The sequence below is a fragment of the Notamacropus eugenii genome, chromosome 1 (assembly GCF_028372415.1).
Source record: "Notamacropus eugenii isolate mMacEug1 chromosome 1, mMacEug1.pri_v2, whole genome shotgun sequence".
Classification (NCBI taxonomy): Eukaryota; Metazoa; Chordata; class Mammalia; order Diprotodontia; family Macropodidae; genus Notamacropus; species Notamacropus eugenii.
In genome coordinates this window covers 279,206,736-279,228,478 of record NC_092872.1, presented here as the reverse complement: position 1 = coordinate 279,228,478, position 21,743 = coordinate 279,206,736, and the positions used below count along the sequence as shown (strand labels likewise).

The 21,743-nt window shown below is 47.5% G+C and overlaps 1 protein-coding gene across 2 annotated transcripts in view; it reads right to left on the bottom strand.

Annotated features, from left to right (window-relative positions):
• The window catches only part of PAPSS2 (3'-phosphoadenosine 5'-phosphosulfate synthase 2), a 69,075-nt gene that overhangs the window by 6,385 nt on the left and 40,947 nt on the right, over positions 1 to 21,743 (bottom strand). Inside the window, exons 2-9 of one of the 2 annotated variants that reach the window (XM_072628944.1) lie at positions 18,439 to 18,556; positions 15,444 to 15,679; positions 13,907 to 14,045; positions 12,262 to 12,380; positions 12,008 to 12,121; positions 10,373 to 10,484; positions 7,536 to 7,550; positions 4,266 to 4,471 (exon numbers count right to left, since the gene is read on the bottom strand). In XM_072628944.1, coding sequence (XP_072485045.1) covers positions 4,266 to 4,471; positions 7,536 to 7,550; positions 10,373 to 10,484; positions 12,008 to 12,121; positions 12,262 to 12,380; positions 13,907 to 14,045; positions 15,444 to 15,679; positions 18,439 to 18,556 — 1,059 coding nt within the window. The remainder of the gene's footprint in view (positions 1 to 4,265; positions 4,472 to 7,535; positions 7,551 to 10,372; positions 10,485 to 12,007; positions 12,122 to 12,261; positions 12,381 to 13,906; positions 14,046 to 15,443; positions 15,680 to 18,438; positions 18,557 to 21,743) is intronic. The other variant, XM_072628943.1, reaches the window with a different exon arrangement.

Below are 21,743 nucleotides of genomic sequence, written 5' to 3'. Positions count from 1 at the left end.
TATTATCCCACTTCACTGCTGGCATAACTGAGGCGCCTACCTCTGAGGCAGGTTTCCCATTGCCAAGTGTAGCACTGTCTCCAGGTTGACATTGCATCCTGGGCCATGCATGTCCTGCCATACTGATGAATATCAGGTCACTGGACCCAGATGGCTCAGGAGAAGAAAGTGAGGTTGGTGACCTTGCACAGCCCTCCCTCACTGAAATCAAAGTCAACTGCAAGTCATGTCATCATCTTGATGTCACGGTCCTCTTCCAGAACAAAGGACAAACACAACAACAACTCTCTCCAGGTTACTCTCCTAGGCTCTGCTGGCCCCATCTGAGCTCCTGCTTGCAGTGGGGGGCATCACATCTTCCAAGGGACCTGTAAAAAGCTCCTGGTCCCCTTAGAGGAACCACAACTAAAGAGTCTCGGGAAATGTACCCTCCTGGTCCCCACCCTGTCCCTGACTCCTCTTGGGGCCCCCAGGAAGCCACCTGCTGCTTAATTTTTGAAGGCAGTGAAAATCATACTTCCTCACTTTATGAGAGTACAGGGAGAGGTAATGAGTGGTTTGGCAAAGCTTGAAGAGTCCAAGATGAAAGACAGCCAAGATCCTGTGGGTTTTGTGATGACATTAGCGGTTCTGGTTCCTCCTGCTCCCTTCTCTGAACCCTGGCCCCTTGTCACACCTTTGGGGTAGGGAGGAAACTCAGGCTGGTTTCAGTCTTAAGTGGAGCCAGTCTCCCAAGTTGATCTCTGTCTTGTACCCTGACCCCCCAACCTTTCCTTGGGGACATCTGTCTGATGGGAACAGGGAGATTGCTCCTTGGCACACCCCAGCACAGGACCCCTGGAGAATTTCTTGGAGGCAGTCCTGACAGTGGTCCCAAAGTGAGGAAAGAAGAGGGGTGGGATTCGAATCCAGACCTGGCCACTTACTGTGTTACCTTAGACAAGTCACTTCACCTGGCTGGCCCAGAGAGGGGTGAGACTAGATGGTCTCTAAATTTCCTTCCAGTTTACAATCCATGAGTCCTTCCAGCTGTGTGATCCTTAGGATGTCACCTAATGGAAAGAGCCTCAAGTCTGGAGTCAGGGAACGTAACATGCAATTTACCAGCTGGGTGATCCTGGGCAGGTGATGTCCCTGCTCTGGCTCTATCAAATATGGGGTTTGGAGGAGATGTTATTTAAGGTTTCTTCCAACCTCTGATCTTTGACCCCTGAGGAAGGTGAAGGACTTATCCAAGGTCACAAGGCTGGGTTAACTTAAAGGGGGTAATGATGACACAGGCTGAAAATTGGGATCCCATAGACTACTGGCAGGGCCAACCCCCTTGGGAAGTTCTGGGCAAAGAGGTCTGGAAACCATCCCATGATCAGCATGCCTGCCTCCCTCCCCAGCAATCCCGGGCCAGTGAAGTGAAAGGTGCAATTACTCCTCTGCCCTTTCTCCTTCATCTTTCTCAAAGTGGTTACGGATTCCTTCTTGGGGGTCTTGTTCACATGCGCTTGGCATTGCTGGATCCCTGTTATGGCCTGGGTGGGGGTGGCTCTTCCTCTAAAGGCATCTCCCTCCTCTCCCTCTTCTGCTCTCCCCCCTTACTCCAAGGCCAATGGACCATAGAAGGACCAGGGACCCCAGGAAAGACTGGCCCTGGATCCAGGCCTCCCATTGTGCCAAAGATCCATAATATGGAACCATGGGAGGGTTTGGAGTCATTAGAGATCTGGGCCTGAAAATCTGACATACTTCTGACCTATCAAATGACCAGACTATGGGCAAGTCACACTTCCGAGTCTCAGTTTCCTTCTCTGTAAAATGGGTGACCAGCACTAAATCAGACTTCTTTAGTAGTCGGCAAAGGCAGGTGGGGACAGACCCTTCTTAGAATCATGTTTTTAAACACATAAAATGAAGTATGTGGGATTACAGAGGACACTGACTATATTGAAATACAGAGATCAATTTTTTTAAAGTTTCTCAGGACTCCAGGCTAAGAATTCCTCAATTAGATTGTCTCTAAGATCCCTTCCATCTCTAAACACTACAAAGACAGAACCTCTAAAACACTGCAGCCAGTTTAAATGAAAGGCTTCTTCTTTGTGTCTCTGGGTGGAGGGAAAATCACCAGCTTGTATAATTACAACCAGGGAAAGGATGAAAAAGATGCCTGATTAAGGTGATTAGTGCATGTGGCTTTGCTCAGATGGGTGCCCAACATGGAAAGAACTGTCTGGCTGAGCCCCCCCCCCCAACCTTCCCATTCAAAGAGGAATATGCCGAGGGTAAGGGTTTGCAGGTAACAAGCTGGCTCTTGTTTTCTGTCCATCCTTTTATTCTTAGAGAGGAATGAAAAGCAGACACAGCAAAGTATTTTGTCAAAAGCCCAGAAAGAAAAGAAAAGAAAAAGAAAAACATGGGAAGGCAAAAATGGGCATCATCAATGCTGGTGGACCTGGGGGAAGGCAGGTTTACTAACGCTGAATGGGCCTAGCGATTCTGGAAAGCAATTTTAAATTATGCTTTTTTTAAAAAAGTGACCAAAATGCCCATGCTCTTGGATCCAGAGCTCTCCCTACAAGGAGGTCAAAGGCAAAAAGAAAGAGCCCAGAGACTCCTCCCTGGCTCCCTTTATTCTCCTGAGCTGGTGATGACAGCACAGCCCCAAAGTTCCAATTCACTCTTATTCTCCATCTTGAAACCACTCCATTCAGTGGCTTTTGCCCTGTCTCTGCAGTTTGGCTCCTTCTTCTAGAGCCTGAGATTCACTTCTAAACCAGATTAAGGCCCATTGTAATCTAGCTCCACCCTACCTATTCTTTTTAAATTCTGAATTTAACCAACACTAAATAAAATGAACATTTATTCCCATATACATTGTGAACCCAGAGGACTGTCCATGAAATTGGAAATCTCTTACATAAAGCTTGTTTTTCTTCTTAAGTATATAAGAAGTCCAACCTGACACTTACAAAGCCACCTCACCTGTCCATGATTCCTTCTCTTTTTGTTTGTTTGGAAGGAGGGGAAGGTAGGAAACACCCTGGTACAGGGATGGGGAGGAAATGCCATCCCTTCTATCTCCCCTCCCCACTAAAAAAACAAAACCTTCTATAACAAACATGCCCATAGAAGCAAGACAAATCCCCACATTGACCAGGTCCCAAAATGTATGTCTCATTCTACATTCTGAGCCCATCCCTTCTATCTGCTGGGGGCAGGGCATCAGGTTCCTCCTCAATTTCTGGCTGGGTCCTGCCCAAGACACAGACCCTAAGTCATCCAAAGTTGCTGCTTCTGCAGTTTGGGAGATATTGTATTATTAGATCTGCCTCGGTTCATACCGGTCATCCCAGGTTTCTCTGAAAACGTCACATCCATCATTTCTCACAGTGCATACCATAATTTTCCCAGTCATTCTCTAACTGATAGGTACCCCACATGCACACATGTCCTCTTTGAGCTCCTCAGCTGGCATTTTCTCTGACTACTTCCCCAGGCCTAGAATTATCTTCCCCCCCATCTCCACCTACTGGCTCCCTTCAAGACCCCACAGAAATCCCACCTTCCCAAGTACTCCTTGAGGCCAGGGCCTTCCCTGGGTTGGTTATCTCCAAATGATCCTGTCTGTAGCTCGTTTACATGTTGTCTCCCCCATTAGACTGGAAGCTCCTTGGGGAGCAAGCACTGGCTTCTATCTTCCTTTGTATCCCCAGGGCTTAGCATTGTGCCTAGCACATAGTAGTTGGTTCATAAGTGTTTGATATACTTTGGTAAACACAGGTTTTTCTTTCTTTGATGGCTGATCTAGGCCTGATCAAAGGGCATGCCCACTTGAATGACTCTTGGGCCATCATGGTGTACCCTGTCTTTTGGAGGCAGTATGGTCTATTGGGTATTGCACTAGATTTGAATACTGCCTCAAATACTCACTAGCTGTGCAACTCTAGCCATGCCCCTGCCCTTCTCTATCTCAGATATAAAATGAGGGGAGGAAGGGTTGGATTCTTGGTCTCTTATAATTCCAAATCTAGAACTCTTTGACCATCATATGCCATTTCCTTCCATCTTCCAACCAACTGATCCCTTGAATACTGGCCTCTCACTGTCCAATGCTTCCCCAACAACTCCCAGCCCTCCCTGGGCCTAGAATGCCTTCCTTCCTCTTCTTTGCCTGTTGGATTCCTGCCCAGCTTTTAGCATTCTCGTCTGTAGAATGGGGCCAATCTTAAGGAACTCTGGAACTAAGCGGACATGGGCTTTTCTGGGTGTACCTTGATGTGGGGGTGCTGGGCACAGGTGGTCCCCCAGACGCGAGCACACCTCTCTTCCTTCCTGTGCTCATAGAATTCCGGGTCTCTCAGGATGGCCACCTTCCGTCCATCATATTCCAGGGCAAATTCACTGCAGCTCTGGAGCCGCTTCTTGTCATCCTCGGAGATAGGGAGGACAATGGGAACACTCAGGTTGAGGACACCATCTGTGGGAAGAACCCAGGGAGGTGTCAGTAGACGGCAACTTCCACACTCAATGGGCCATCCTTGGGATGGAAGTACACAGAGCCAGGAGGGACCTCAGCTATCATCTGGTCCTACTCCCTCATTTTACCGATGGGTAAACTGAGGGCCAAGGTCACCCAAATATCACCTACCTGGGGCTGAAAAGATCCTCAGAGGCCTCCATCCAAAGTCATCCAGGTACAGAGAACTTGGGATCCCTAACTCTAAATCCAACCTTCATACCATACTACCTGGACAGGAAAGGGGGGCCTAGGCTATCTTGAAAAATCCCCTAAAAGAAGCTAGAAAGTCTGAAGCTAGCACTAGCTTCTAGTAGTCTGAGAGGAGGAGGGCTCCTTGGTTCTGGACTTTGGGGAGCTATGGAGAAGTACCTGGGTGTAGTCTGGGGACCAGAGATGTAACATCAAAACTGGCAAATCCTCTTTAGGAGCCCTTCCTGGCAGAGCCTCGGGTCCTGCCCTTGTAACCCAGGAGAATCCCAAAGAAGGGACTCTACCACTTACAACCTGGGTGACCCAGGGAAAATCCCCTGTCCTCCCTGGGCCTCAATTTTCTTATCTGAAAAATGGGGGAATTGGACTCATTGGCTTCCTCGGGTCTGAAGATTCTGACTCACATTTCACCTGGCTTCTTTCAAACCAACCCTGTACTAGAATCGCTGTTTCCTCCTCTTCTGACTGGTCCTTGACAGTCCTCTGCCAGAGTTTATCCCAGGCAAGCCTCGAAGCCTTTGTTTCTAGCTCTGTAACTGGGGGTTTGTAATCCCCACTTTCCTGACAGAGTTTGGGTGAGGAAGGTTCTTTGGAAGCCTTAAAACTGTATAAAAACGGGGAGTTGTGATTATTTTAATCATACGAGAAACAGTTTGGAAAAATCAGCATACCTTGTTTGGCTGATCAGCATGGCCCTCTACATCCCATCTGACTTTTGGGATTGGTGATTGAATGAAATTTGAGTACTGGGAATACCCTAGCATCACAAAGGCCTTTTCCAATGACAGAGAGCCTTCATCGATCCAAGACCACCCAAACCACCTCAAAAAAGTCAATGGGGTCCCCAGAGTGGATTGCAAGAAGCCACATGGGACTTGAGTCATAGTATCACAGAACATAGACCTAGGAGGTTTCTAGTCCAACCTGTCATCTTCCAGTTATCTGGAAAACTCCTTTATCCAAAATACTTTGGTCCCCAAGGATACTAGATAATGATGCCTTAGTGCATGTTCCTCATAATCCATCTCCCTCCCACCCTTTCCCCCATTCCTGGTACTTTGAGGGGTGATTTCCTCATCTGCATCCAAATCTATGGTCCTCATTACTGCCCATATGAATGTCTATGTCCCTTTCCTTCTCTGGGTTGCAGTTTCCCCATCTGCAAAATAAGAGAGGTTGGAGTAGATGGTCTCTAAAGTCACATGCATCACTAATCTATGAAGAAACTGTGGAAAGAACGCTGGCTTTCAAGTTAGAGGCCTGGGTTTGTATCCTGGCAAGGATACTGACCAGCTGTGACCTTGGGAAAGTCACATTTTTTCCCCCAAGCCTCTGTTTTCTTCTCTGTGAAATGGACCATCAAGGTATGGCAAACTACAGCCTTTGGGCAAAATCTAACCCATATTTGCTTCTGTATAGAGCTAACAATGGTTCTTCCATTTAAAAATACAATAAAACTTTATTTTAATGTATAAAAATCAGTCTTAGCATTATTACTTCCCTCCAAAAGCAAGGTGAGCCCGGCCCCCATTCCCTGATCAGAAGGAAGTGTGCAGGCCTACTTGGGTATCATGAGCCACACTCTGGAAACAGAATCCAAGATGGAACAGGGCCTAAAAGGATGGAACAGGATGTGGGGACATGGCCTCCAAACCAAGATAAGCCTGTGAGCTGGGGTGGAAAGCCTCCTGCAGAAGGCATTTTATAGATTCCCTTGCTCTGTAAAGGCCTTCCTTGCCCCAGAGTCCCCAGAAAGTGGTGTCCAGGGAAGGAGACTGGGCCCTTTCTCCCCTCTCCCCCACTTCTCTCCTCCTGCAGGGGCAGGGACCAGACAATGCTATGTGCATCCCCTAGTGATAAAGTGATGTCATCCAGTCACCCAAGACAGTCTTTAGGACTCATGATTTCAGGGTCACAGATTCAGAGAAGTAAATTAAGGTGATCCAATCCCGGCCCTCACTATACAGCAACTGTCTGAGGGCTGCCAGTGATAAGGGGCAGAGTAAGGATTTGAACCCAGATCTTTGCCGTCCAAATTCACCTCTGTGTACTGTGCTAGGGTCCTTTTCAGAGACTTGCCCAGCATCCCATGGGTGAGACAAGTAGTACAGAGTCGTTATCTGAACCCCATCTCCCAATCCTACCCTCTTCCCTCCTCATCCCCTCTAATAACAAGGAGAAACCAACAGTCAAGGACATTTTCCATGTTCATCCTTGCTCATTTGGGACCATCCGAGAAGCATCCATTGGTGTCCAGTTCTATCATTGTCTATCAGTTGATGGTTTGAAATTACTTTCATGCAAAAATCACAGTCTGCCCCAGAAACAGCCCGGCAGTTCATGCAGAATCCAACCAGATGTGCCCACTTCAACTCCCATCTGAAACCCACTGGACCTTAAAGGTCTGGAAAAGCATAAGAAATATAGTGCTTGGGTTCAGTGCCCTGAGAAGAACATGGCCCAGCATTCAAAGACAGTGTGGCTGACAGCAGACCAAAAATGCTCAGGGCCTCCCCCCAAATCATTCTGAACCCAGAGGCCTTCTGCTGGCCAGAGGTGGCAGGATAGACCACAGTACATGGACCCGCTAATTTCCTGGACTTGACTGGTCCAGTCTTTGACCTCCCCATGCCTTTACTCTTCCACAACTGGTTGGATCATGAACTCCAATCAATCAGTACCAACTAATTTGGATTCACTTTTGGTTTTTGTTGGTGTTGGATATTTTGTTATTAAAAAATTCTAGTTCCGATTAATGTAAAATATCTAATTACAATAATTCAATTACTTGAAAAGTTATTAAAATACATACCAGGACAGGGCATGCCTAGAAAAACATAAACACAATTATCAAACATGTTTTCAGTCCCCACTGGAATCATCTCAGACTCATTTCAAGGTGATAGCTCCTGGGAACTTTCCTGATGTATCTAGCACACACAACCATATCTGAAGCCTAATTACTCTCCATGACATTGAGCTTGATGCATGGGGTTGTAGGTTGGGAAGATGTGACCAGGAGAGGACTTTGTGCCGCCAAGGGCTGCCATATGCCTGAAAACAATAGCAGCCCATGGTTAGTGGATTGGTTTTATCTCAATGGGGGCGCTGATTCCTAAAACCTGATTTGGGGGAAGCAGGTGTGGGTACATTCTGATCAGAGCATCAGAGAGTCCCACCCCAGAAGCACTAGCAGCAGTGTGAAAATGATGGCTCAATGTTGGAAGCTCCCAGCCCCTCCCCAAGCTCTAACCCTGTTTACAATCCTTCACTCCAGCTGACAGTTTCTGATTCGCCTTGTCTCATTTGGTCTTCATAACTTTCCCCTAGGTCAGGTATTATGGATCTGGTTATACCATTTTTCAGGAGACTGAAGCTCAGAGACATTATAGAGTTTGTGACTGTTTGGCGGCAGGATTTGACCCAGATCCTCCTGACATTTCCCACTATGCCAATGCTAATAGAGTATGTGGACAAATTGCTTTTTCCCATGGCACCACAACCTTGGGGCTGCTCATTCTTCATTGTTCTTTTTATAGCAAATCACAGTTTTCCAAGGCTGGAAGTCCTCTCTCTCTGCTAATACCAGGGCCCCCCAAAATGTCCCTGTCTCTTTTTTTCAGGAAGCATCTCCTACGCATGTTGGTCATGTAGAAGCTATACCCCTCCATGGGAGATGCAGAGATATCTCAGGAAGGTAGGTCTGAGTAAGACCCTGGACCCCAGCCTAGCCACCTTCCAGCTCAGACTGACCCTACCTCCTAGCAGCCACTGGGCCCTGAACTCCAGGACTGGGGCTAGTGTCAAGGGGTGCCCTGAGCATTGGGAGTGAGTCTCTGCCACAGAGCAGCTGATGGTGGAAGGAAACCATCTTATGGGCAATAATGGCCTGGACCCAGGTGTGTTTCTGAGAGCTTGAGCAGGTGGCTTTGTCCAAGGACTTAGGTTTCCTCTGTCCAGGGCTCAGGCAGCTAGCTTTACATGTGCCTTCAGGGCGAGAGTTTCATCTGCTACATTGTCTTCAATATGCATGCACATATACAAATATATTCATATATGTGCATAGCATGTATATATGTCATATATTGACATACACGTGTTTCTATGCATGTGTGTAAAAGAGATTCCAGGAGCCCTGGGGTCAAAGGCACAAGGCCCAGATCAGTGAAATCGTCATTCTCATCCTGCTTTGGGATGTGACCCACACAGCATCGCAGCATCCACAGAAGTGGTGCCAAGCCCCCATCTGGTCTGAGACCCCCCCAGCCTCTCCCTGCCTCAGCTGGCAGCTCTACCAGGAGACAATGCCCCCAGTGGCCCCTAAGTTTTTCAGACTGGCAGTCAGGGTGGGCATAACAAAGCAGCAGAAGGAAAACTGCCTAAAAGCTTCTCTGCTGGGTACAGAGGGCAGGGTGTCCTTCATCATCATTCAGTTCATCGACTAATTCATTGTTGGTGGAGCTGCGAGCGCATCCAACCATTCTGGAGAGCAATTTGGAACTATGCCCAAAGGGCTACAAAAATGTGCATACCCTTTGACCCAGCAATATCGCTACTAGGACTATATCCCCAAGAAATCATAAAAATGGGAAAGGGTCCCACATGTACAAAAATATTTATAGCAGCACTCTATGTAGTTGCCAAAAACTGGAAGTCAAGGGGATGTCCATCAATTGGGCTGAATAAATTATGGTATATGAATGTAATGGAGTACTATTGTGCCATAAGAAATGATGAACAAGAAGACTTCAGAGAGGCCTGGAAGGACTTATATGACCTGATGCTGAGTGAAAGGAGCAGAACCAGGAGAACTTTATGCACAGCAACGACCACAGTGTGTGAGAGTTTTTTCTGGTAGACTTAGATTTTTGTAATAACACAAGAACTTCTTACAAAAAAAAAAAAAATCCCAATGGTGGATCTCAAGGCAAAATGCCTTCCACACTCAGAGAGAGAAATATGGAAGTCACTCATGTAGCAGATCATGTTTGTGTATGTGTATGTGTTTGTGTATCATGTTCTGATTTGTTATACGATTTCTTTCATTTATCTTAGTCTGACTACATAGCATGACTATAGTGAAAATATACTCAATAGGAAAGTATATGTAGAATCTATACAGAATTGTATGCAGTCGTGGGGAGGGAGGGGGGTAGTGGGGGGTAGGTGGGGGGGGATAAAATCGCAATTGTATGGCAGTGATTGTTAAACATTAAAAAATAAAAAAAGTACGCAGGAAAAAAAAAATCATTCAGTTCATCATCACTGTGACTTCAAATTAACTCCCTGGAGCTCAATATGGCAGGATTTGGGGGCAGAAATCCCGAGTTTGAGTTTGGCTATCTAACCATGTGCCAGTCGGTAAGCCAGTATCTTCCACTGAGCCCCAGGTCCTTTATCTGTCCAACAAGGGGGTTCCCAGCCAGCTCTCAGTCCTGTGATTTTGTACCCAACCAAATTCAAAGTTTGGAGTATTGTGGTAAAACAAGTTAGACTGGCCTGGACCAAGACCTTTTTCTGTCCCACAATGTTTTCAGCTCAACCAAGAACATTTCTCAGGGCCTCTATAGACTTGGAAGGAAAGAATTCCCCTCTTCACTCCCCCACCCCCCACCATGATAAGAAATTGTGTGAAAGAAGAAATCGTACCATCCAGCAAAGTGTCAAAGTGTATCACTTGCAAAAATTCCTTCTCCCTCATGAAGCCTTTGAGGGGTGTGGCCCAACCTTCGCTAAGCACTTGGACCCATTGCAAATCCAGCTGCAAAACAGAAAGAGGTGTGTGAACGGGGGTGGGGGGCAGGTCTGTCCTTGGGGCAGCTCCTCACCCTGGCTGTTGCAAGGTGCTTTCCTGGTCCTAGCGGGCTCTGAGTTCACATCTATCCTAAAGGCCCAGGCTTAGGACATACTCATTTCCATGATCTGTCTTTTCTGGGTAATTAATAATCAGTTTACTAATTAGGCTAGCAAATAATCAACAAATTGATGGTCAGTGGTTTCTCTCCAGGAACCGAAGACCTCCCATGAGCTTTCTAAGGAGGTGGTGAAAAAGAGTTGGGGTTATTCCTCATCTCAACCTCCTCTGGTCCCTGCCCTGATGATAAGGGACTCAGAGATTGCCTGGTCTACCTGTTGTGACTGAGAAACCAATCGCCAGGTAGGTGGGCAACCAACCCCACTTCAGTATGAAGCTTCAAGAGCAAGCTTCCATCTGTTTGAACCACCCACTACAAGGGGATGGGAAATCACATGCCTGGACAGCTCCTTTCTTCCCCCAAGAGGTTGGGGCTTGGCTGAACAGAGTTTCAAGGCCACAGTGTCAGGCACTGAGCCTCACATATCTGTAGTGGCAGTGAGGTGTATACACACACACACACACACACACACACACACACACACACACCACATGATTACTCTTTCGTGTATGGGGGTATGATCCCCTCTTAAGACTGTCATTATCATGAGGCAGGAGCCCATCTTACCTGAATTCTGCCTCTGCCCTGGCTCTGAACATCAGGGTCAGGGTCATGGTCAGCGTTCAAGAAATGTTTGGGGAACAAATGGATGGATGGATGGAGGGATGGATGGATGGATGGATGGATGGATGGATGGATGGACGAATGAATGAATGGAACAAGTTTTACATGAGGCAGAAACATCCTGCGGTCAGGAGTGCTGGTAGGAAACAGTGGGGGGAGTGTGAGCTAAGAGGGAGAAAGGCTGGGAGAAGAGGAGAAGAGATCTGCTGCCCTGCTCACTTGCTAGCTTTGGGACCCTGGGACAGTCTTTGTTTGCTGGGGTAAGCAATTTGGAGTCAGAGGACCTGGAACCAAACCCTTCCTTTGTCACTTATTAGGATGGGTGACCCTGGACAGGTCACTTCAATGAACTTGGTCTCAGTTTCCCCATCTGTCAAATGAAGGAGTTGGACCATATGGCCTCTGAGGTCCCTTCCAGCCCTTGCTCAGTGCTAGGTTTGACTGCTAAGGTCCCTTCCAGTCGAAATCCTAAGATTCTTTCAGTCTATTCTACCCAGCGCCTAGCGCAATGCCTGGTACCTAGTAGGTCCTTAATAAATGTCTGTTGACCTACTGCTCTAACCAGACCAGAAGCTCCTAGTGAGCAGTCAGACAGAAGGAGGTTGGGCTTGGAACCCTGAGGAAGCTCTGGGATGAGATGCTCCAAGAAAAACTCTCTCTACTTCTCCCTTAGAGCTATTTCCCTTCTCCCCCGCCCCAATTCCCTCTTCCCTCCTCATCAACAGGGACAAGTGAGGGCCCTCACCTTGGTGATCAGTAAGGAAGGCAGCTTCTCGGCTTCAGCTCGAACCATATCAACTTCGTTTTCTGGGACAAAAAGCTCATGGATGCCTTTTGTCACCGAATGGGGCACGATGGTCTGAGACCAAAGAGAAACAGAGACACCCACCGTGAAACAGGATCTTAGGAGGCTGGACATCCCCAGAACCTAGATACGCCGCCCATCCCCCCAGCTTCTCTCCATTTATGGGGCACCCCCTCAGAGAAGCCCCCACCCACCTGCTCCTGAAGCAAGTCCACCACCTGCTGCACACAGTCGCTCACAGACGACAGGTTGGTCTTCACAACCAGTTCAGGCGTTTCCGGCTTTTCATATTCAGAGTCGATTCCTGTAAACCCTGTAAAGCAGGACAGGAAAATGGCTTTCACCAGGAGGTGATCTTTGACTTAATCAAAGGGGAAGCCCTTGGCAGGGAAATGGACCAAAACAAGTGCTAATGACGATCCTTGATCTCCAGTTCGTACACTTAGGATGAGTGAGACAGTATTTGTGCCCATCTCTCTCCCCGCTATCCCAAGCAGAATGGAAGCTCTTTGGGGGCGGATGCCATTTTCCTTTTTTTAATTAGGGCAGCTAGGTGGTACAGTGAGCAGAGTATTGGTTTTGGAGACAGCAAAACCTGAGTTCAAATCTGGCCTTTCGTAATCACTGCCCACCTCGGTTGCTTTATCTGTAAAATGGGATATAATAAGAGCACCTGTCTCCCAAGGTTGCTGTGAAGATCAAATGAGATAGTATTTCTAAAGTGGTTAGCATGGTGCCTGGCACCTAACAGGCATTATATGAAAATGCTAACTATTGTTATCATCAGCATTATTATCTTTTCCCACACAGGGACGTATCCCACTCTACTTTCATGTGTGCCAGGTACTGTGCCAGGTGCTGTGCCAGGTGCTCTGACTGAAAAGGCAAAATCAAAACTCTTCCTCCTCCCTCCCCCCATATTATTTTGAACTTTTTTCGTCTGGAACTGAGAACTTAAAATCCAGGAATTCCTCCACAAAAAGAAGGAAGCATTTTTTCTTTTGGAGGGCCTAGAGTTTCCTGAGTACAGGGAACTCCCTTTGCCTGTAGACTGGCACCCACTCTGTGACATATGTGACATATGAGTCAGGTCACGTCCTAGGCTTCTGGGAGGTGAGGGGTGCCAGGGTGCTTGAGAGGCAGGATTTGAACCCAGATCTCCCAGATCCGTCTCTCTTCCCTCTGACATGCTGCTGCACATAGCATTTAGAATGTGGGTGCTGTCTTTCTTTCCACCTGGGAAAGGGCTCTTTTCCTTCTCCCTGAGAATCCCCAAGTCTCTGAGTGGGAATGGGCCAGGGAAGCCCCCCAGCTCAACCCATTCTTGAAGGGTCTGTTGGAGGCCATATAAACATCGTTATCATCATTAGAAGATTTGAAATTAGAAGGGTCTTTGACATATGTGGAAACTGAACGAAACCCATCACAAGCAGCAAGTAACCAAGGCAGAATTTGAACCCCAGACCCCTGACTTCCGATCAGTGATTACAATATACGATCACCTATTCAGAGCAAGAAGGGACCTCCAAGGTCATCTGTTCCCACCCCTCATTTTACAGGCGAGGAAACTGAGGCCCAGAGAGAGGAGGTGACTCTCAAAGTGGCATGCTGTTTCATCTCTGTCTCCCCGGTGTCTGCACAGTGTCTAGCACACAGGAGGCACCCAGATCTGGAGTCTGAACCCACTTGGTGGTTGTTCTCTAGGTCTGCCATTCACTCTGAAGCACCATGATGGATGCCTGCACGCTGCTTCCATCTTACATAACTTGGGCAAAAGCCAGTCATCACTTCTTACAGGGAAGGAGACACCAGGAAGATCCTCCTAGTGGGCCATCTTACCTTTGATTTCCCCAGCCCGGGCTTTCTTGTAGAGGCCTTTCACATCTCTGCTTTCACAGATGTTCAAAGGGGCATCAACAAAGATTTCAAAGAAGGGGAGGCCCGCTGACTCGTGAATTTTCCGAGCATTCTCCCGGTCCTGTAAAAAAACAGATCACTGGTTTCACAGTGAAAGGCATTTGACACCACCAGGGAAGACTTGGTGGGTTTTTTCTCTGTTTGTTTTAAAGTGAAAGTCAAGTATTTAGCAACAAACCCCAATTGGTCAAAGCCCTGGGAGAGGGGGAAAATCTGAAGGCTATATACAAAGAGGAATAGGCACAGTCCCTGCCCTCAAGCATGGGACAAGCCACAGACGTTAGGAACTATGGCGGCAAACTGCCCATGATGGGCTCCTAAGAGAGCTCACAGACATGTCCCAGGAGCCACTTGACTGCTCCCTCCTGGAGGCTTAGGAGGCTACCCAACAACCCCAGAACCTGACAGGGTGCCTGGACTGTGTGCTCTTTCATCAGAGGAAGGAGAAGCTGGGCTTCAGAGCTTACACTCTCCCCAGAGCAGAGAACAAGGAAAAGGGGACTGTGGCATCAGGCACCTAGGATCTAAAGAGCGAAAGTGGAGGAGATTGTGGGCTGAGGAGGAAACAGGAGAGAGATGAAAGGCCCTGGGGCCCCTTCAGGCACCTCCTCCTGGTCAGGGGCCAAGGACCCCTTTGTCCCAGCCCCTGAAACTCAAGAATCCCAGAGAAGGGGAGCCTGGGAGCTTTTTCTGCTCCTCCCTTCCTTTGAGAGAATACATTCATCAGCCAGGGCCAGAGGTCTGAAACCTTCACCTTCCAGGGTGTGTTGCTGCAGAGATGGGCTGCTATCTATTTTCTCTACCTTTCAGAAGCCTTGTCTAGGGCCACAGGGACTGTGGGAGGATGCTGCCACTGACAGGAAGGAGGATGGAGGAAGATAAAGACAGAGGTCATTGCCCAGAAGAAAAGGACCCTTCCCCCAACTGCGGGCATTCTTGTCACCAAACTTGTCTTTACTTATCTGCCTAATATGGTAACCACCTGAGGAGAATAAATTCCTTCAAGGCAGAGACTATAATAAAACCCGAGATTAAAAGCCAGAGGAAACCCTAGAAGACATTCTCATCTGTTTTCCCCAGTGCTTTGAACATGATGGGCATTTCCTAAATGATGGCCAGACTGAATGGCCACCACCCTGCTAGCTCCTCGCAGACAGTCCACTTCCCATCTGTGAGCCTTTGTCTGAAATACAAAATCTCTAGTTTCCTCCAAAGCACAGCTCTGGGGTTGCCTCTTACACAGGACCTCTCATTACACATTTCCTCTTGAGATAATTTCTATTACTTGGCATTTATTTATATCCAGGCATCTGTTGTGTCTTCCCAGTAGATGTGAGCTCCTTGAGGGCAGGGAATCCTATTCTGAGTCTTTACATCCTTAGCAAAGAAACATAGTAGGTGCTTTGTCTATTGTCATCAAAAGGATCCATTGCAATGAATGAATCTTGAGCCAATTCACCTTTGCAAATGGAGAGATGAAGCTGGTGATGCAAACCAGCCCTGCGTCGGCAAACAACTTGGCCACCTCGGCGATCCGGCGAATGTTTTCTTCTCGGTCTCCAGTGGAGAAGCCAAGGTTTTTGTTGAGGCCATGGCGCACGTTGTCCCCATCCAGGGAGTAGCAAGGGATGCCGTGGGACACCAAGTATTCTTCTAGGGCAAAGCTGATGGTTGTTTTTCCAGCACCAGAGAGACCTGTTTGGGAGCAGAGGTGGGTTAGCTGGAAGCATCTCCTGAGTACAAAATGATGTGACTGTTTTAATTAACTAGCCATCAATCAAAGTGGCTCATTCAACAGTTAGCCAGGCCCACTTCACCCCAGAGCATCTGACGCCTTCAAACTGACTCTAAACGCCCCCACAAGGCAGGAATGCCTTAGAGACCCCTGGCTCCCAGGAAAGGAGGATTCCTGAACACCTTTCCCTCCCCAGGGCCTGGCATGATGCAGCGGAGGTGCTGAAGAAAGCATGCTGATTGGCTGATTAAATTGCTGAATCTAGGCCACCCTTTCCTTTAGAGATGCGGGAATTGGGGATTGGATAAGGCAAGCTGCACAGACCATAAATGAGGCGTAGGCCACGCAGGGGTCTAAACCAGGCTCCTCTGATGCCCACATTAGGGAGTGCAGGGAGTAGCTGCTGGTCTGGCTTCTCAGGAATGGAGAGCACATGAAGGACATTGATGGACACAAGACTCCAAAGGTAGGTTACAGCCAGGCTGAGGAAGATCTTTAATGCCAGAAACTCAAGTTTCTGGAGGGATGGGGTTGGAGGTGCCTCTGAATAGGAACATTTCTAGATGTATTTGAAGCATTTTCTTCTCCACAGGGCTTGGAGGTAGCATCATCACCTGTTGTGGCTGTCACCTATGAGCCAGAGCCACCGTCACTGTGGGAAGGCTTGGGCAGAATGGAGTACTGAGAGAGGAGGAGGCATGGAGCAGCCTTGGGCATGGAAGGACTGGGTGAAAGAATGCCAGAACAGGGGAAGGAGGAGGACAGGTTCCTACCAGTTGTTTGCTCTAGGATTGCCTTGAAGCAATTCTGCATACCAGACAGTCCTGCTAAGTAAGTGGATTGTAATAATAAATTGAATCAGCAGGTTTTTACATATTGGCTTGGGTCTACTTGATAAGTTGGGTACAAAAATGACTTCCAGTCTCCACTTTGCACCAAGAAACTCACATCCCCAAGTCCCCAGGGAAACTCTTTTCCTTCTTAGGCCCAATGTTGTTCAGTCATTTTTGTCAAGTTGGATGCTTTGCCATTTCCTTCTCCAACTCATTTTGCAGATGAGGAAATTGAGGCAAACAGGGTTAAGTGACTTGCCCAGGGTCACACAGCTAGTGTCAGAGGCCAGATTTGAACTCAGGTCTTCTTGACTCCAAGCCCAGCACTCTATCCACTGTGCCATCTAGCTGCTCCCTCAGACCCTTTGCATCATGGTAAAGAGAACCAGACAGGAGTCCTAGGTTCAAGTTTTGGTTGTACCAAAACCCAGCTACATGAGCTCAGGAAGGTACATTTCCTCTGGGCTTTCGTTTCCTCAGGAGCTAACTCCAGGATCACGAGAGTCTTTTTTGGCTCTAATATTCAGAGATTCTCTGAAACACTAAAACAGAGGCATGAGCAGCAGCTGGCCACCACCAAGAACAATGCTTGGGTCATCATTGTGCTCCAGCATCCCAGAAGAGTGGAAGCTCCGTGAGCTTTTCTTCTCTTTGTTATCTCCAGTGGTTGGCACAATGCCTTGGCATGCAGCAGTTGATTTCATTCAATTCAACCAGCACTGAAGTGCCTATTATGTGCCAGGCACTGGAGAAACAAGGAGAAAAATCTCTACCTTCCCAGGGTTTCTATTCATGGGCCCTGGGTTTGAATCCTGACCCTGTGATTTACTGGTTATATTGCTTCATAAGTGTTTGTTGAATTGAACTGAGGAATGTGGCATACATTCACATAAGGAGAGAGAGTTGGGTAAAATTTAAGCCACTGACACACGTCTTGTGCGTAAATCATTTCATCCCAAGCATAACATACTTTTGCATCTTTGATACGAATATCAGACTACTGAGTACAACAATGTACCAGCGTATTAGATCATCAGAAAAAAAATGACTAAAAAAGCACCCTTGCCATCCCAAATAGCATGGACTGGATTCTGGAATATTGGGTCAGGAAAGAAGGTTGAAGGGTATCTAGTGCACCTCTCTCAGCGTGCCCCAAGAGGAACAGAGAATCCCTTTGAAGGCTCCCCATGAGGAGTACCCACCACCTCCCAGGTAGCCATCCCTCTTTTGGACAGCTCTCTTTGCTCATAAATTGATTCTTCTCTAAAATCAAGCTGAAATCTATGTCTCTACAGTTTTTCTCCCTTGTTTATTGTTCTCCCCTCGGAAGTCAAATGACTGAGTCCAGGTTGACCAAGAACCCCTTAGCTAGCATGGAGTTTATCAGAGCTAATGTCTTCAGGCATCCTTAACTACATTAGACAAATGGTCACATCAACTTTCAATGACAAGATTGGCTGACTTAGACTAGGAGAACAGGGTCCGAGGACTGTTTCTGATAGACTTAGCCCTTCACAGTAATGCAAGGACCTAAAACGTTCCCAAAGGACTCGAGGCAAAATGCCATCCACATCCAGAGAAAGAACTATGGTGACAGAATGCAGGATGAAGCAGACTATTTTCTCGTGTGTTGTGTTTTGTTTTGGTTTTTCTCATGGTTTCTCCCATTCGTTTTAATTCTTCTATGCAACATAACTAATGTGAAAATGCGGTTAATAAGAATGTATGTGTAGAACCCATATAAGATTGCATGCCATCTCAGAAAGGGAGGGAGGAAGAGGGGGAGAAAATTTAAAACTTATGGAAATGTTGGTGAAAACTGAAAACAAATAAATTAATTAAATAAAAAGAATAAATTAAAAAAAAAAAAAGATTGGCTGACTTACCTGTTAACCATACTGTACAGCCTCGAAATCCTCCTCTGGTCCCAACAACCTGGCCTCTCTTATTCCTACTCACATGGTGAGCTTGGTAGACCACATTTGTAGATTTCTGTTGGACATCCTGCAAGATGAAATACCATATTTTTTTGATTAATAAAAAATGGATTTTGTCCTTTATGGAAACATAGAAAAATACAATACAATAAAATTCTGTGATAAGATTGGTGATCTCCTCTCCTCTCTGTACTGACTGACTGACCAACAGGTGGTGTGAGACACACCACTAACTCCCTTTGTAAGGGAAGAGATGTCTTGAAGAATACAATTCTAAGCAATCCCATTTGTCTTGGGTGCCATATTGCCATCGGGAGTCAAGGGTATGTCTGGGGTTTGTTTGCCTAACCTATGATGGGGACTGGGATCTCTTTGTTCCCTTTGTGTATATGTGTTCAATTTGCATGACTTTGCAAAATCTGGAGAGAGCGAAATAAGAAAGAGCGGCTAAGGCTTGGCAGCCCTTAGCAGAGAGCTAAGATGTCCTTTGGAAGTGGATGCAACACTGCCTTGAGCACAGCTAAAAGAACCAAACTGAACTGTAGCTAAGGTCACCCTAAGTAAAGTATTTGAATCAGTGACAGAGTCCTAGTCAGAAGCGAGACAAGGAGGATTCTGAGATGGGTGGGGGGGGGGGGGGTCAAGGGGTTCATTCTTGGAAGAAACATGATATAAAAACCTCAGACGCTCCCTCCCTGTGAGGCCCTGGGGAGTCACTTGCCCCTCTGGGTTTAAGTTTCCTCATCTGTAAAAACTGTGGGTTGGATTAGTTAACCTCCCTGATGGTGCCTGAGTCGGTGTGTTCCAGAGGGGTCGGCTCTGGGCTCAGTCACACGCAGGATTTCCTAGGCTTCTGAGAAGCAGTTCCAATCACAATAAGGGAGTCTAACCCCTCAAAAGCTTCTCTGCATTCCCTCTCACCAAGGGCTCCATTTAGAATTCTCCCTCTCTTTCATTCCTTACCCATGACTCTGTCCAGAGGAATGGCATTTCATTCTCAATATTGCTCCTGGCAAGGACCAAGGAAGGAGGTATGTCTCATAAGGGAAGGTCCCCACAATGGGGGCTGCTCAGGACAGATGCATGCAGGAGGGGCCTGCCCCACTCCTGAAGGGCAGACTGGCCTCTCGCTTCCCTGAACCCAGACATTGTTGCCTTCCCACTGATTCATGATCTACAGGAAGAGATCCAGCACAAGGCAGGTCTCTGCTTACCTTCTGCAGCAACTTGGGTTGAACTTTTGCTAACTAGCTTTTATTCATGTTTAGGGCTTTTCATCTCCCTGAAAAGTGGCCAGCCAAGAACTACCCCTGTTTCAGAAAGGGATTCAGGAGGAGTTAGCCTAAGGTCCTGTCTCTGACATATGCTGACTGTGTGACCCTGTGTGTCACCTAGGCAACTCTCTAGGATAGGGGTGGCCTCAAGGCTCCCTGTGGCCTTCTAGGTCCTCAAGTGTGGCCCTTTGACCAAATCCAAGTTTGGAGATAGCAGACCCCCAGCTCAAGGCCTCCTTCCCTTCCTGTTTCAGTGGGCTCTTGTCATCTTTGGCATTCTCATCTTACTTCAGTGGCACTCAGACAGAAAGGGTCATTCTCTGGCTCTTTGTGATTTATAGATTGGCCATCACACGGGTGGCTAAGATCAATGCTTTCGCTAATTGAATAGAAGCACTAGGTGCCAGCCCCTCTCCTGGAGGCTCAGGACAACTTCAAGAGGCAGATAGAACCTTATTTCACATGGTCTGGATTATAATTATTCATCATTATAATTATCCCGGAACGAAGGGAAAAGCCAAACCATGCTGGGCAGATCCTCCACGGCCGAATTTCGAGTAAGATATGGACAAAGGTTTTGATGGGACCAGCCATAGGCAGTAGAGGTGCTGCTCACTCATGGATCACGCAGATCTGGGATCTCTTCAGCAGTTCTCTAAACCCCAGCTGCAGCTGCAGCAGAGTGGTGGCTGCTCCAGAGGAAGAGGGGATGGTTCAATCGGCTTCTTTTCGTTTCTTTCTTTTTACTTTTTTCTTTACTTTTTTAGGCAAACTATTTGGTCCCTCATCTACAGCCAGCTGGGCCACAAAAACAAGCTGATCTCTGCACAGTGTCCAGTTTGACAAAGGTCACGGCCGCCAGAGACCTTGAAGCCTCGCCCTCTGGGTACGCATCTTGTTGTGAACACTGGAACAGAAAGGTCAGCAGAAAGATGCAATGTCCCAACAGAGGGTCAAGCCCAGCCTATTAAAGCCTCACAAACAGCCTTCCGGATCTGTCTATGGCCTTGCGGCTGTAATGGGAACAGCCCAGCTCAGTCAGGAGAACAACATTTAGAAGTATGTGTGAGGCACAGGATATGTGCCCGGTATTGCGTGGGCTGAGGTCTGGAGACAGAGACACAGCACACCGACAGCTACAGAGAGAAAGAATGTACACAGCAAGAATGTAAGAGTGCTGGAGAGGAAAGGCACTGGCAGTGGGGAGAGAGGGAGGGGCCTCCTGCACAAGATGGATTGGAGCAGAATCTTCATGGAAGTCAAGAGTCCGAGGTGAGGAGGGAGGGCATGCCAGGCATGGGAGATGAAGAGGGGAAAAGGCATGCAGACGGGAAATGGAGAGGCATGTGCAGCAAACAGCCAGGAGACCAGGGTAGCTAGATCGGAGAATGTGTGGAGGGAAGCCAAGTGTGAGAAGACTGGCAAAGAAGGAAGCAGGGTAGAAACCACTAAGCTTAGCAAGTGAAAATTGAGAGCTGTGAGGTGGCATGTTGGGCAGCCAACATGTTGGGCAGTGAACCCTTCCTTGGCCTCTCTCCACTGGGATTTATCAAAGCCTAGTTTTTTTTCTGGGGACAGCAGTTACTCTGTGGTGTCCCAGGATCTCACCATCTCACCTCAAGTAAATGAGGGGGAATTATGGATTCCTTGCCTAGGATCTGCACTGTTATATTACGTGGGCATTACTGCAGGAAGAGAGAAGCCCTATGAAGGGACAACTGTCTCTTAGGATGCTGGAGCCACAGCCACTGGAGACCCAGAAGAGAAGAGCTCTTGGCATTTTCAAGTGCTTCAACATCTGAAATAGACATGGCTTTCTTAATGGAGATGACTTTAGAGAATACACATTACTGTGCATTTTTGCCAGCTTTGCCACCTCTGACTGGCAGCTGAAACACCCCAGATGTGCAAGGGCAGGAGCTGAGCTCAAGGGCTTGGTGGTCCAGGTCAGCTGTCTATGCACAAACACCACTCTGAAAC